General features: G+C 33.1%; 1 protein-coding gene across 1 annotated transcript; it reads right to left on the bottom strand.

The window, feature by feature from the left end:
- Positions 1-101: 101 nt before the first annotated feature.
- LOC131948223 (neuromedin-B receptor-like) lies at positions 102-788 on the bottom strand. The gene has a single exon (XM_059309759.1). The coding sequence runs from the start codon at positions 786-788 to the stop codon at positions 102-104; it is 687 nt and encodes a 228-aa protein (XP_059165742.1).
- Between the last annotated feature and the right edge of the window lie 14635 nt (positions 789-15423).

The raw sequence follows: 15423 nt of genomic DNA, 5'->3' as shown, positions 1-15423 counted from the left end.
ATAAAAACCAAGGGAAAGACAAATTTGGAATACACCATGAATATTCTCTACCTCTTGGTTGATGATGGTGCTGGTAAAACAGTTTTTAAGCTATTTTTTCTTTACTTTTTGCTGAAAGATTTTCGACCACAACCTACGATAGACTTGTAAGTCTCTGCAAACTTGGAGCTCATCGTGATGTAGATGAAAAAGTTGACGCAGGCGTTGACCTGGTACACCACAGGGACGAGGAACGAAACCAAGTTGTGAAAATTCCAGGACAGCTCGTCTAGGTAATACACCAGGTAACTGTGGAGGACGTACTCCGGCACCAACACCATGAAGCTGACGAGACAAACAACCAACAACATCTTCACGACTTTTATTTCCTTTTTATGTTTGGATGTTTTGTTTGACAGTTCGTTAGTCTTTATACGATTAAGTTGAAAAATAATCAGACTTGAACAGATAAAGATTAAGATGATTGGCACTGTGGTTGTTGTGTTGTTTACAAAATAATTCACATAGTCAAGAATAACTTGAATATTGTTAAAATAAAAATCTGTTGATATCGGCATAGCAACGGTCCTACTCACAGTTGGAAGAAACACCCATCTGTAAGTCATACGGTAGTAGTAAGGCCAAACAGGTACAGACCCAAACAGGTATAAACCAAGCAACATCCATTTGACTCTGTAGGGTGTGAATATACGAGATACGTGAAAGGGAAATAACACGGCGATGGCTCTTTCAATTCCTATAGCTGTGACGTGGAAAATTGTGATGACGAAACTCACAGAGTTGGGCATTTCGATAACCAACCTTATAAAAGTATCAAACGTTAAAGCGAAATAAGGATCAATAAGATTAATCACACTAGGTAAGCGTACAAAAATCGACGTGAAAGAATAAAAAAGATCAAGTGAAGACAGAGACAACAACATTATGTTGGTGGTTTCCTTCAGGTTGTGTCGTGACAAGACTAGCAAGTTTAAAATGTTGACCACAACTCCCAGGACACTCAACGGTATGCCTAAAGCAACGTTGAAAAATATTTCCAGAATCCGCACGGTGTAGTCGTCGATGGGCAATGACGTGTACATCTTCAATACAGTTCACAATAAACCACTCAATTCTATCTAAATAAACATATATTTATATATACAACTTTTTCTCGATTAAGATTAATCTATTCGCAGCACTTTCCTCTCTATTACCCCAATCGTCCCCCACCCAGACACGTTCATACCCTTGGTATAAAACCGAGGTAGTAAATATTTAGCCCTATTATCAATTTCGTGGTCGCGGCCAGGACAATTTTATGTCATCTCATTTATTTTCCGAAACGCTGAAGCATTCCGGTAGACAAATAACCGCTTCAGAATTGTGTACAATAACAATTAGCAATTCAAGACTGAGTGAGGTTTGAGAAATAATACCGACGACGATATTGAATACTTAAAATGTTGAATTGAGTTGCAAGTACCCATATACCTTACTAACGATTTTACATTAAATATAACGTCCAGTCGTGTATTTGTTGCAGTTGATGCCTCAGGGTTTTTTACGATAAAAATTTATTGATAAATTGGGACAATTTAAAACAACAATTTGTCGGCTTCAAGATATCATCGATACCTTTGTGTGGAAGAAAATGTGTTGTTTTTGTTAATCGCTTTCTGTCGAAGTGTAGGCTAGTTAAAAAGTGCAATAACAATCTATGTGTTTTAGACTAAGAATGAAAAAAAAAAGTTAACGCTTCAACATCGAGGCGCAATAACGTTTCAAAAGGTTTATTGCAGAAAGTAATGGGTTGTGTGTCTGTTTGTAGCATTTAATTTAAAGAAAATATTTTTAAATTTTTTTATTTTAGTTTTTATTCACAATTATCTCAAGAAATTATTTTCTTTGTCTTCAGTGTTCTTTTTTGTTTTACTACATGTATCTATAAAAATAATTTATAACCTAAAGTCGTATTCATTGTTGTTGTGTTTTTTTTCGTCACATTTTTCTAAATAAATTGTTTTAAAACTTCAGGTCACCACTTCTAATTGACAGGGCTTTTTAGTTTAAACTACTTGCGTATATAAACGTTATAATGCTTTGGGTAAACAATTCTAGCAACTAATTATTTTATAGACATTCGAGATATATTTCCGTTGTAGAGTGAATTATTGTTTAAAGGTGTGTGTTTCATAATTCCCCAAAAGATTCGTAAGTAGCAGATGAAGTACTCAGTGCTCTTTACACATATTTTATAACCTAGCAGGTATTTCTTGACAACTTATGTTATATCAAAAATAATAACTTTTTATCCCTGCAACATGTTTTAAATAAGACAGGATATTCTTTCATAGAAAAATAACATTTTTTACTATTTTTTCAGTTACTTTGAATTCTAAAGGTATTTTATAGATATACACTTAATTTTGTAGTTTTAGCAACTCGGTTTGTTTGTTTGTTTGTTTTTTTTGTTGTTTTTTTTGGGGGGGGGGATTTACACTGAAAAATTAGCATTCAGCAGTCCAAAATAAAAACAAGTTAGATTTTGGGTTTTTAATCATTAATATTTTCTTTGATCAGATCAATATTTTAGGTCATAATTTAGGTTATAATTAGTATGTTATACGTCCTAAATTGAAATGTAATTTTAGTTAATTTTTATCTTTAAGAGACTGTAATAGATCGTTTTAATAGAATATTCTTTGAAAGAGCTAACGTTTAAAAACAGAATAATCATTAAAATAGTTATACCAATATTATAGGAATAATAAATCGTCACATTTTTCCGTATTTTTGAAGATATAATGATTTAATTTGCCAAGACATTATTTTATTATTTAGATTGTTAAAGGCAAGCTTATTAGCTAAATTCTCACATTGTTTCAACATGATTTTTTTTTCACTACCAACACTAAATTGGGTTAATATATAATTATTTTTTTAAACCAGCGCCCGTAATTAATACGCAACAGTTTTAACACTACAAAAAAAAATGTTCCATAAAATTGCTTTGAACTCGAGTGTTACTTCTTTGTCTTGCACACCTGGAAACTATTACTCTTTTCGGTTGTTTGTTAGCGTTAGAGCAGAGGCTTACGAATTATTCGATCTGTGTGTTCAGATACCACTTTATGTTCTTGGAATTCTGGGAAATATTTTCAACATCGCAATATTATTTCGACAAAAGTTGAAAAATTCACCAGACGTCATCCTGACGTCACTGTCTGTCTGCAACTTGTTTTATTACGTCACAACCCTCGCCATGAGGATGGTGAACTTTCAGCTCCTGACGTCTGCCACTGACCACGAGTTCCCGTACGGGCTGTACCTGGTGTCCAACAACGTGGGTCTTGTAATCAACGTGTGTCATCAATCAACACTAGCCATCCTGCAGGCTACCACTGTCTTGTACCCTGCTACTAGACACTCGCTCAACACTAACACGACCAAACTAATAGTGGTAACTCTAAACATTTGTATTATTCTGAATCTCTCTTGCAGCTTGCATCGCCAATCTTATACATGGTCTTTTCTTTCAGAAACCAGACAACATTTTGATTTAGTGCCTAATATCAACTTAAATTATAACAATGAAAATTATGTTTTACAACACCTGACATATCTTTTCAAAAGTCTCGTGATATTGACACCTACCATGATATTGATTGTAACTCTATTTAAAATTAAAATATTACTAAGAAGGAAATCTAGAAAACTGCCAGATTTAAAGCGTAACAAGAAAGTAAAAGTTTTCAAGGCACTCCTTATTGTTTGTTCGCATAGTTTTATTTATTTATTTTTATCAAACAATTTCAATATTTACATTATACAGTGGAAGATGTATTATGTAAAATCATTTCTGTCCATTGATTTTTTAGTAATAGTATTATTTTAGATAAATGTTTGTGGTTTTATATTTTCTTTGCCTTTTTGTGAGGTTTGTTGGGTTTTTTTTTTACATTATACCCATTAGTGTCAAACTTATTTTGCCTATGTGATTTTCATGTTATTAAAATCAGTTCACTTTAAGGGGTAAAACCAAATCAGTTTAAATATTTAAGGACGTTTACAAATAATAACCAGTTTTACCAAGTTCCCACACTTTGAGATGTCTTATAAGCTTCATCTGGGCTAAATAAACGTTTAAGAAACAATCAATATCCGAACAATGTTGGTTTGTTTTGTTTCTTTCTGTTTTAATTTTACACGAACTTCTCATGTTAAAGATAATCCACCTTAATGTTTCTGAAGTTATTTTATCAATGTAAAACTGTAGGCTTTAAACTTCTTTTTAATTTGTCGTATAAGGAGTATACAAAATGTATTGTAATCGTGCAAAAAAATCGAAGCTTTACGACGTTTGTCTTTACTTCTGTCTTTCTGTAAACACAATAACTTGAGTAACGTTTAGTTATGTTGACGAAAGCTCATATGTAAGTATTATATCAAATGTAAAGTTTTGTGTAAACTTTTGAGCGATTTTCGGTAACCTGAAGTGGTACTTACTCTATTTTTAGTTTCTCAAAAGCCAATAAATTTAGTACTGTTAAGTTAGATGGACAAGATTTTAAATGTTGAACTATCTTTGATAGATAGAAGTTGCAATTTAGTTTATTTCAGTGTAAACAAAGTAACTTGAGTACTATTTCAGTTAGATTGAGGAAATTTCATATATAAAAATATTATATAATACATAGATTGCTTTTAATTTTCAATAGCCCTCAGATAACCAGAAGTGGAACTTTACTGTAATTCTTTTTTAAAAAATACTGGTAAATAGAATACCTTTTCAGTAGAGGTGGACAAAATTCTACACCTAGTTGTATTCTCTTTTTATCTTACATTTTTTTGAGTGTTTTCTGGTGAGCGGAAGTAGTATTGTACTTTATTTTCCATTTCTCAAGAAACATCACTTTTACCTGACTGATTTGTTTCACACTTTTCAATTAGGTCAAGATTCGATGACAATGCACTGTGACATAAAATGTGACTTTCTAAAACGTTTAATCAACCATTTAAAAATCAGTTAAAGTTTCTTTATAAAGTAGTATTTTTCCGCACTATTATGCACACGTTATTTATGTTCATCTGGTGCCCAACTACTTTTTCACTCGATTCTATTTTATTTTAAAATTGTTAGTATTTAAAAAAGTAATAAAACACATTTCTATAGCCTGTTTCTACTGGAATTGCCATCCTTTACTGTTATATTAGAATATTCGAGAAAGTTTAGGGGAGATCACCCCGGCTTTATTCTTTCCAAAACTAGTAGTCATTTACCCTTAAGGGCTGAAAGGTTTAATTACATTATTTAGTATAATGCTTAACTAAAGAATTTTTTATCTTTATTTATTTTATTTAGGTTCAACTTTATACACGTATGGTTTGTAACCTATTCAGAGTTTTTATTTTACCAATTTAGTTTTCAACTACCAATTATTGCGATTTTACTTTAACAACGATTATTACTTAAAAAAAACGATATTTTGCTATGCTGATCAAGCATAGTTTTGATTGGTTTTCTCTATTTTTTAAATTGCACCAAAGTACATTAACATTTTTATTTTCTTGTTCAATAGGTTTACGATAAAAACAATTTATTTTTTTTACATTTTACTCAATTTTACTCCGCTACTTGCTTATTGCGATTGGGCTTTTTGATCGCCTGGTTTAGTTGTTCGATGAGTTTTGTTAATCAAGAATTTTAACCCAAATCCTGCTAACCTTCCATAAGTTACGGGACGCATATAATTTTAAAATTGCAAAGCTTTATTAAAAACTATTTAAATCACAAACTACGTTTCATTGTAATTTGGAAATTCGACTGTTGTATTTGTGTGTTTTGTAAAAAAAAAATAATTTAGAAAGAAGTTATAGCGCCGGCTTTGCTAGACTTGTCAAAATGGTGGGGGGGGGGGGGGGGGAACACGCGCACTGAAAAAATGCATATCTTCTTAAAAATAGATTTGAAAATCGTAGCAGTAGCATATTTTTATCTAATAAAAATTTAAGAGTAACATTTTTTTACTACTTCGTTATATTAATTGTACAACAGACATCCCATAAGTAGGATGCAAGTAACGAACGGCCCCATGTAGATTGTTGCACAAACATCCCATTTATGGGACACTAGCAAGAAATATTTATCTTATTTTATTTATCTTAAGTCATGAAATGTGCAGATAGACGTGAAGTAGTTAATACGTTGATTTCAGTAGCAGAATATTGTGTTTACCTTACTGGATCACATGCATTAATTCAGAATACGTGCATGTAACTTCAATTTAAGATCAAAATATAATGTAATTGTTCATTGTTACTTAAGCTCAGAACCCCTAAACATTTATTTTAATTAGAAATAGGCCTATATCATTTTCTTATCAATTGTTGTTTCTAAATTTACATACATTTCTAAACATTTCTTTATAATTATTTTTCCTTAATTTAATAAGCTAGAGTTTGTTATACTTTATCAAAATTATTTTGGTAATTACTTACTTTGCGTAAATTATGCAAAAAAGGAAAACTTAATAGATGAAACTTAAGTGTCTGGTAGATTTGAAAATGACTTTTTTTGTATAATTTTCACTATTTATTGATTTTCACAAACATCGCATATTTTTACAAGTGTTTATTCAACTCACGTTCTCTGTCTGTCGTCAGTCGTCAGTCTGTCTAGATCGAAACGCTGGAGAGAAAATTGGACACTTCTACATGACCGATACGATTCACAGTTGGCACGTGGGTCAAGACATGAAGACAATGCAATCTGAAATTAAATTTGACTTAATTGGATGCCTAATTAATTTTTTTATGAATTAATTAAAATTTGGACCCAATTAGTAGGCATGTCTATCCAACCAAACCACACGCGTCATCACGTTCAATAGCTGCGCCATCACGTTCAATAGGCGCGCAATGGTTTTTAGTCATGTAACTCTATTGTAAATAAAACATTTAAAGTACTGAAAAAATAAACCGGGAGTGATCTCCCCTAAACTTTCTCGAATATTCTTATATAACTCGGAATATAGACATGATTTTTAATTACTTAAACTTTTAAAAATAGAATAGAATCTCGTAAAAAAAGAATTGCGCACCAAGCGAATGCCAAATAAAATGTGCATAATAGTGCGCAATATTATTAGTTCTTTATAAATTTACTTGCGTTGTTGAGAAATCGGAAATAGCGTAAATTAGTACTTCCGGTCAACGGACATTAATCAAAATTTGACAGACGGTAGAGGATTAAATCTTTTACTTACATGTGAAATTTCATTTATCTATCTAAAATAGTACTCAAGTTTAAAGGCTTTTGGAAAATTCAAAGTAGAAATAGTACCACTTCCGGTTATCGGAAATCGCTAAAAAGTTGATCACGATCTACGATTTTGATAAAATACTTATATATGAAATTTCATCAACCTAGCTGTAACGGTGCTCAAGTTATCGTGTTTACACACAGACAGACAGACAGACACACACACAGAGAGAGAGAGAGAGAAAGACACACAGACATACGGACAAGATTGCAAAATTATGTTTTTCCGTATCAATGAGGTGTAAAACGTCGAGATTTGTAAAAATTTCGATTTTTTTTTTTTTGCACGATTACAAAAAAGTAAAAAAGATGAACGCAAGTTTTTTAATGAGTTTTATTTTCTATCGTTTTTAATTATAAAGTTAAAAAACCTACTTACAAATAGAAAGTAAAGTTTCTCTAAACTTACTGCTCATCTTGTAGTAAATGATTATATTCACACTTGAACTGATAGTCTCCATCATGTAAGATACACAGTAGCACACGAGCGCCAGGTCGAAGTAGTTTCCCTTGTTGTTTAACCCGGGCACGAACACAACCGCCGTTTGTGTCACCGACTGGGGGATCAGGCAGACGACGAAAACTGTTGACATGACGGCCAGCATGACCACAACGTTCCTGTCCTTGCCGGGGACGTTCGCCGTGTGGGTGAACGATCTTCTCCAGGCTAAACGACGGTTGAGCTGGACGCCGATGACGACGTTGCTGGCGATGATGACGCAGAAAGTGAAATAAGGCACGAGTAAATCTGTGACGATGTAGGAGATTTCAAAAACTGCGGCTGGGTTCATTCGTGCAGAGTTTGTGAGGATTGTCTTGTTGAGGGTAGGGAAGAAAATATATTCGAGATAATAAATAGTATATACAGGTACCAAATCCAGTATTGCTATAGCGAAAATAAAAATATTGATATAAATAGCTGTGTTTTTAGTTATTATTTGTTTAACCTTTAACGGAGATATGACACAAAGGCATCTTTCAAAAGACGCGAACGCGTTGATAAGCCCCGACAATCGGATGAAATAATTGTGGGGATAGAAGGCCGTCATGGCGACTAAGTCCACAAACACGACCGGTAGGTCAGAGTTCAACATCCAAGGGTTCATGATCAGACAAAACAGCTGGCCAGTTAGGAGAGCCCCTATGTCACTGACCGCTATGGCCGTTAAGGTGACGTTGACGCTGTCGGTGTAGCCTTGTTTGAAAAAGACGATGATGTTGAGGATATTTCCCACCACACCGATCACACCGACTGCCTCGAAAAACATCAAGTTTAAAATAAGACAGAAGTCGACAACACCGGCGGAGAGAGATCTCAAAGATGATGTTTCTGTTGTTAAGTTATCAACAACTTGGACATACTTTATGAACACTTCAGTCTGTAAGGAACAGTTACTAGAAAACTCTGCTAAAAGAGACATTGTGATTTAAGTCTTCTTTGTTTCAATGAATGAACTTCCTTCCAAATTTATTTTTTTAGTCTTTTATTTAATTTAATTCTTTTTCTCACTGTTTTTGTCTCAACTATCTTTCACTAAAGCCTCTATTAACCTTCTTATTTGCACTTATTAAATAAAACATGACGGACCTTTGTCAACGGGTTAGACCGATTCGTCTCGGGGCTTACAGTAACAGTTTTTTTAAAGTAAATGTCTGTTTGTAATCGCGTTTACTATTTAAATTATGATACGAATTCGATTAGAAATTGCGCTTTACAGTATAGATATATTTTACCTTGAATATATACCAAAAATAAGTCAGAAAAAAATATTGTTTTATGACTCAGACGATTTAAATTACAGTTTTTTCTTGATAATTGATATCAATTTTCGTTTCCGTTGCTTTAAACATCGAGGTGGGGACTTGACTAACCAACAATTTAACAAAATCTTACAGGAAATTTTTTACTTGCGGGTGACACGAAAGTGGATGATTAGATTATTGGGGCTTGTTTAATTATTAGTCATTTTAACTACAATGTAGTTTCTGTAATGTCTTGTAATTTTGTTTGTAGCACTTCAACATCTTGCGGATTTTTAATTTTATTTAAAGATGGATATTTGAGGTGTAATGAAGACTTCTGTTTCTGTATGGCTAAAAGTAAACTAAAAGAAAGAAATGAATTATATAGTTCATAAACTAGAAATCTAATAAATGACCATATAATTATCATATGTGTTTATAATTTTGTAAGTAGAACGATTTACGATTAACGGGAAGTATCATCGAAGTGTTTTTGTTGAATAATTTACAGTTTTTTGTTTATTTTGTATTTAAGTTATTTTTAAAACCAGGGTCTTGCTGAAATGTGCGATTATCTCCTCGGTGTGTTTTTTCATCTTTCAAGTGACTCGGTGAAAAATGGCTGTGACGGTTACCCGAATGAGCGAATCGCTTACAACACGAATCCTTCACTAGTGTCTGTCGCACACGCAAACATGGTTTTGTATCTGCCCAATGATTTTTATTTCAGAAAAGGTCTCGCCATATACAGTCACGACACTATTGTGTCATATGCCAAAGTCACATAAAAAACTCTACTTCCTGTGCTCCGTGGACCATCTGGTTTGAAAAAGAACTTAATTACTTTACTTCTTACCTTACACTTACTGTTAACAGAAATCTTTGCCCGGGAGTCTTTAACTGTATCCAGAAGCGTTGAATTTGATTTCTGAATATTGTTTTCTAAAAATTAATGGCTTTCAACTTTTCAACAAATGCACTTTCACTTATTGGGCTCCAAACTTAACATCGATAAAAACAAATTCAGAAACCTACACGTTTTTCACGTTTTAATAAAAATCTACAAGCATTATTTTTTTATTTATCTAAATTTTACTCCTTAATGTCATAAGAGCTTTCTTTCTGAAAATCTTGTGGATAAAATATGCTGATATAAGTGCCACATAAGTTTCTTGACCAAAACAGCGACCTAGCTGTTTGTTAACATTTGCTGTAATGCTGAATATAAAGATGCAACAACGTTGTGGAGGTTTTTTTATTTATTTATTTTACCATTTACGTTTTACATAAACTAAACACTGATAATAGAATTTTTTTTTAAATGTCCTAAAAATTAAATAATATTAATTCACAATAATTAGTTACATCATTAACGAAGTAAATGGGTAAATGGCAATTAGTCTCTACCTCATTAACGAATTAGACTGTAAATGACACTGAACTTAGAATCTATTACTTCATTAATAATTTAAAATGTACACAATTAGTCGCTACTACAAAAAAAATTGAAATTGAATACGACACAATTTAAATACAAAAAATATATAATTAACAATGTATTCCAATTTACTTATCAGCATCCATAGACTAGGCCACAAGGAAACAGAATGACATCTAACTATCTCTCAACCTATCTTACCTGCTATGACATGAAACGATCTCTTCACAAATAAACTTGATGACATGTAACGATCTCTGAAGTATCCAACAGGTGATGACATATAACGATCTCTCAAACTATCTAACATGTAATGTCATTTAACGATCTCTCCACGTATCTAAACTGTATTGACATGTATCTAACCTGTGATGACATGTAAAGATCTCTCCATATCTAACATGTAATGACATTAACAATCTCCCAACCGATCTAACCTGTGATGACATCTAACGAACACTCAGCCTACCTAACCTGTGATGACATTTATCTAACCTGTGATGACATTTAACGATCTCTCCATATCTAACCTGTGATGACATGTAACGAACACTCACCCTATCTAACCTGTGATGACATATAACGAACACTCAGCCTATCTAACCCGTGGGACGCCAACACGTAAACAAAGCCCTGTATGTGTTGTAATATTTCCTGCTCATGGTGACGTAGACGATGAAGTTCACGGAAGCGTTGAGCTGGTACAGGGCCGGGTTCAGCAGCCAGACCAGGACATCAAACCTCGTGGACAGGTTCTCAGAGCTGCTGGTCACATACGTGTCCAGTACCCCGGCGGGGATGAAGATACTCAAGGTGATAAAACAAATGGTCAGCAACATCTTGACCACCGTGTTTTCTTGTACGGTTTTCGACGAGACTTTGGATAATTTTGTGGATTTCTTGAGCGTCATTTCAAAGACAGTACCCACGGAGCAGAAGAAGATTACAAGGACTGGAATTGTTGTGAAAGCATTGTTGGTAAAGTAGGACCCGTATGGCACTATAATAAACTTGTACTCGTGGAAAAACTCGTACTCAATCATTAAACTAAAGCTACTGTTCTGTTGAGGTTAGGAATATTATACCAGATAAAATAATACCGGCTTAGTAAGGGCGATATTAAAACTATAACGTAGACGTATATGAAGAAGATCATCCATTTAACGCGATGTGGTGTAAATATCCGAGAAACGTGAAAAGGGAAAACGACAGCCACAAATCTCTCTATGGATATGGCGGAGACGTGAATAACGCTGATGCATATTGATGCGTCGTTCGGCATCCACAATACCACATTGGTGATCACTTCGTAGGAGTACGCTGAGAAAAAATCAAATTTGGACAGGATCGTTTTAGCTGATCTCAACACGGTTAAAAACAAACAGAACAAATCACAGACTGAGAGGGATATCAGGATAATGTTTGTCGACTCGTTAAGGCCGTGGCGATTTAGCACCACAATGTTGAAGATGTTTCCGATAATACCCAGGATGCCGACGACAACGACGAAAAAATAATTGAAGAAGATGCTAAGCACCAACATGGCGTCTATGCTAATGTCGTAGAGAGGTGGGGATTGGTTGGCTATGTCGGTGGAGCTCCTTGTCACAGCGCAGATTTCACGCCGTGTGCAGTTCATGGTATTGTTTTATTAATTTCTCTCAAAGTTTCTGTAGGTCGGTTTATTGTAAGCTATTCAATTATATTATTTTCCAATTAAGACAGATACTAGACTCTAAATATTAAAACACTTTAATTTGAATCAAATGTTAAAACAATTTACTGATCAATTTTTACCCAGAAAATTTCATAAGCCTAACAATTTACTAAATATTATTTAAACTTTTTTTACTTACTATTGTTTATTTATTAAAGTTAATAGACTAGAAAAGCGTTTGTCTTTTGTACAGGCACAAAAATATTTCGACATTTTTTTTTAACCAGAAGTTAAGTAGACTATTTAGTAATCTGCAAATCAAATCAATTTAAAACTCGTATTGATTTGTAATTTTTTTACGCCGGCATTGAGGTTTTAAAAAACAAAGCGTATCAGAAAACTCCTAGCATAATGGCTTAAATATATCAGAAAACTCCAAGCATTATAACTTAAATCGGCCTGTATCAGAGCTATATTCTCAGAATTGGGCATATGCATTTGATAATATTCAAAGGTTTATTTTTATTTTTCCCTTCAGTCTATATATAATGAATAAACAGGTATTGCAACATTAAAAGCCCATAATTTGAAATACGATAATTAATCTCGTAGTTACTTTTGGAAAATTTATTTCTAATTATCAAATTTAAAATTGCATCTTTTCTGTAATATGTTTTTTTTTCCTTAACGTAATTGCTAACTTGCTAAACTGGTTCTCAATTACTTAATTAATTAAGGAAATGTCACAAAAAAATATATTTAAACCTCAATTAGATTTTTTTATAAATAATATATTTTTAAAAGTTACGAATCTAATGCATATTGTTCACTGTAAAAACATGTTATCATCGTCATTAAAACCGCAAAACCGTTAAATAGTTTTTCTTACGGAACGGTTAATTTCCTTAACAGTGAACTAACTAGGCGATCAATTATAATTATTTTAATTGCTCCCTCTAAATAGCTAGTTGTTAATTTATCGTATCGTTGAGTACTATAGTCAAACCCATTAAATTTAATTTAATTTAATTGTGTTTTTCCTATTATTAAACGTCTTGTTGCACTTCATTTATATTGATTAAAAATTAATTTAAATACGTTGATGGGAAAAAAACATTTCTTTTTAACGTTCGCAATTTTGTATATCAACACTTTGATAAGATGACTGATAATAAATCAACATTTTGATACAATGACTGATACAAAATTTTTACTGAAAACATTGTTGCACTTGTGTGCTTGTTTGGCTTTTTTCGTTAACTACACCACATTAGTTATTGTAAAATACAAGCTGAACTACATGATAATATTACCTCCGTTGCCTTGCTGTATAGCTGGTATTAACGTTGAAGCATAGACATCAGTTCATGTTAAAAATAACTTTCAGACATCTTGAAATTACATTCGCTGTTTATTGTTTTACATTCGTGTACGTTTGTTAAATAATTAAATCATTTTGTAAATTATTTCTAGTTTATCATGATTAATTAACAATTGTAAATATACATAATGTGTTGTACTGAGAATACAAGAAAGTGTTATTACTGTTTTTATAATTATTCCTAAATATGTCTCATGATCTTTTACAGTACAACACTATCAGAAATTAGTTTAACAGGATATTAGCCTAACATGGAAGTGACTAAGATAGTTAAGGCGCAGTGCTTGCCCTTTGATTTGTTTCTGTCACACGTTCCTGAAGATTGTCTTGACGTGTTAATCCGATTTGTGTATCTATTGTGTACCGGTCCTATAGACTTTCTGTACGTCGTTTATCTATTGTGTACCGGTCCTATAGACTTTCTGTACGTCGTTTATCTATTGTGTACCGGTCCTATAGACTTTCTGTACGTCGTTTATCTATTGTGTACCGGTTCTATAGACTTTCTGTACGTCGTTTATCTATTGTGTACCGGTCCTATAGACTTTCTCTACCCGTTTATCTATTGTGTACAGGTCCTAGAGACTTTCTCTACCCGTTTATCTATTGTGTACCGGTCTTATAGACTTTCTCTACCCGTTTATCTATTGTGTACAGGTCCTAGAGACTTTCTCTACCCGTTTATCTATTGTGTACAGGTCCTATAGACTTTCTCTACCCGTTTATCTATTGTGTACCGGTCCTATAGACTTTCTTTACGTCGTTTATCTATTGTGTACCGGTCCTATAGACTTTCTGTACGTCGTTTATCTATTGTGTACCGGTCCTATAGACTTTCTGTACGTCGTTTATCTTTTGTGTACCGGTCCTATAGACTTTCTGTACACCGTTTATCTATTGTGTACCGGTCATATCGACTTTCTGTACATCGTTTATCTTTTGTATACCGGTCCTATAGACTTTCTGTACGTCGTGTATCTATTGTGTACCGGTCCTATAGACTTTCTATACCCGTTTATCTATTGTGTACCGGTCCTATAGACTTCCTGTACTTCCGATAGAGATAGTCTTGACGACGTAGTTTATCTAATGTCCACGATTTGGGGAGAAGAAACAGAAGACACTACATACACCACCAAGCTTATGATATGAAAAGTGAGATGTTTGAATCAACCACGAGGTACGGGGCAGATCTTTATTGATTCACCGATATAATCAACTAGCTCAGTTTATAAACAATACTACATCAAACATGCCAATGTCTTGTTCGTTACACCTATAGCTGTCTGACAAAATGTATCTGACACATTGACATGGTTCAGTGTAAGCCCAATGGACTACTAGAAACATGATTAAAGGGACTCTGACGTTTTCCGTTTTAAAAAAAAAACAAATTTTAAAGTCTATGTACGAACCTCATCTTAATATTCATTGTAGTACATGGTCGCAAAAATGCTTACCCTTGTATCTAGAAGCAGTCATATTCAAGTGGCATATATCATTAACATATGCTGTCCTTGTATGCTATAAAAAAAATTACAATTACTGTTAACGCTCGAACTCAATATTACTCTCAATAACATGTGGTCAAATAATTACTGTCAAAGTATGCTGTCAATGTGTATTTTCAATATATGCTGTCAGTGTATGCTGTCCAAATATGCTGTTAATATATAATGTTAATGTATAATGTCATTGTATGCTTTATATATACGCTGTCAATGAATGCTGTCCAATTAAGCTGCCAATGTATTATGTAAATGTATCTTTTCAATGTAAACTGTCAATTTATATTGTCATTGTATTCTGTCGATGTAAAATGTGAATGAAAAATGTCAATATATGCTGTCAATGTATTCTGTCGATGTAAAATGTCAATGAAGAATGTCAATATATGCTGA

The sequence above is a fragment of the Physella acuta genome, unplaced genomic scaffold (assembly GCF_028476545.2).
Source record: "Physella acuta isolate Inbredline_101_S28 unplaced genomic scaffold, ASM2847654v3 ptg000630l, whole genome shotgun sequence".
Taxonomy (NCBI): Eukaryota; Metazoa; Mollusca; class Gastropoda; family Physidae; genus Physella; species Physella acuta.
The sequence above is the reverse complement of the archived record's forward strand: the minus strand, read 5'-3'. Positions and strand labels throughout refer to the sequence as shown.

Bases quoted from the DNA above. Each gene is read 5' to 3' on its own strand.
- LOC131948223 (XM_059309759.1), bottom strand. From the start codon at position 788: ATGCCCAACTCTGTGAGTTTCGTCATCACAATTTTCCACGTCACAGCT.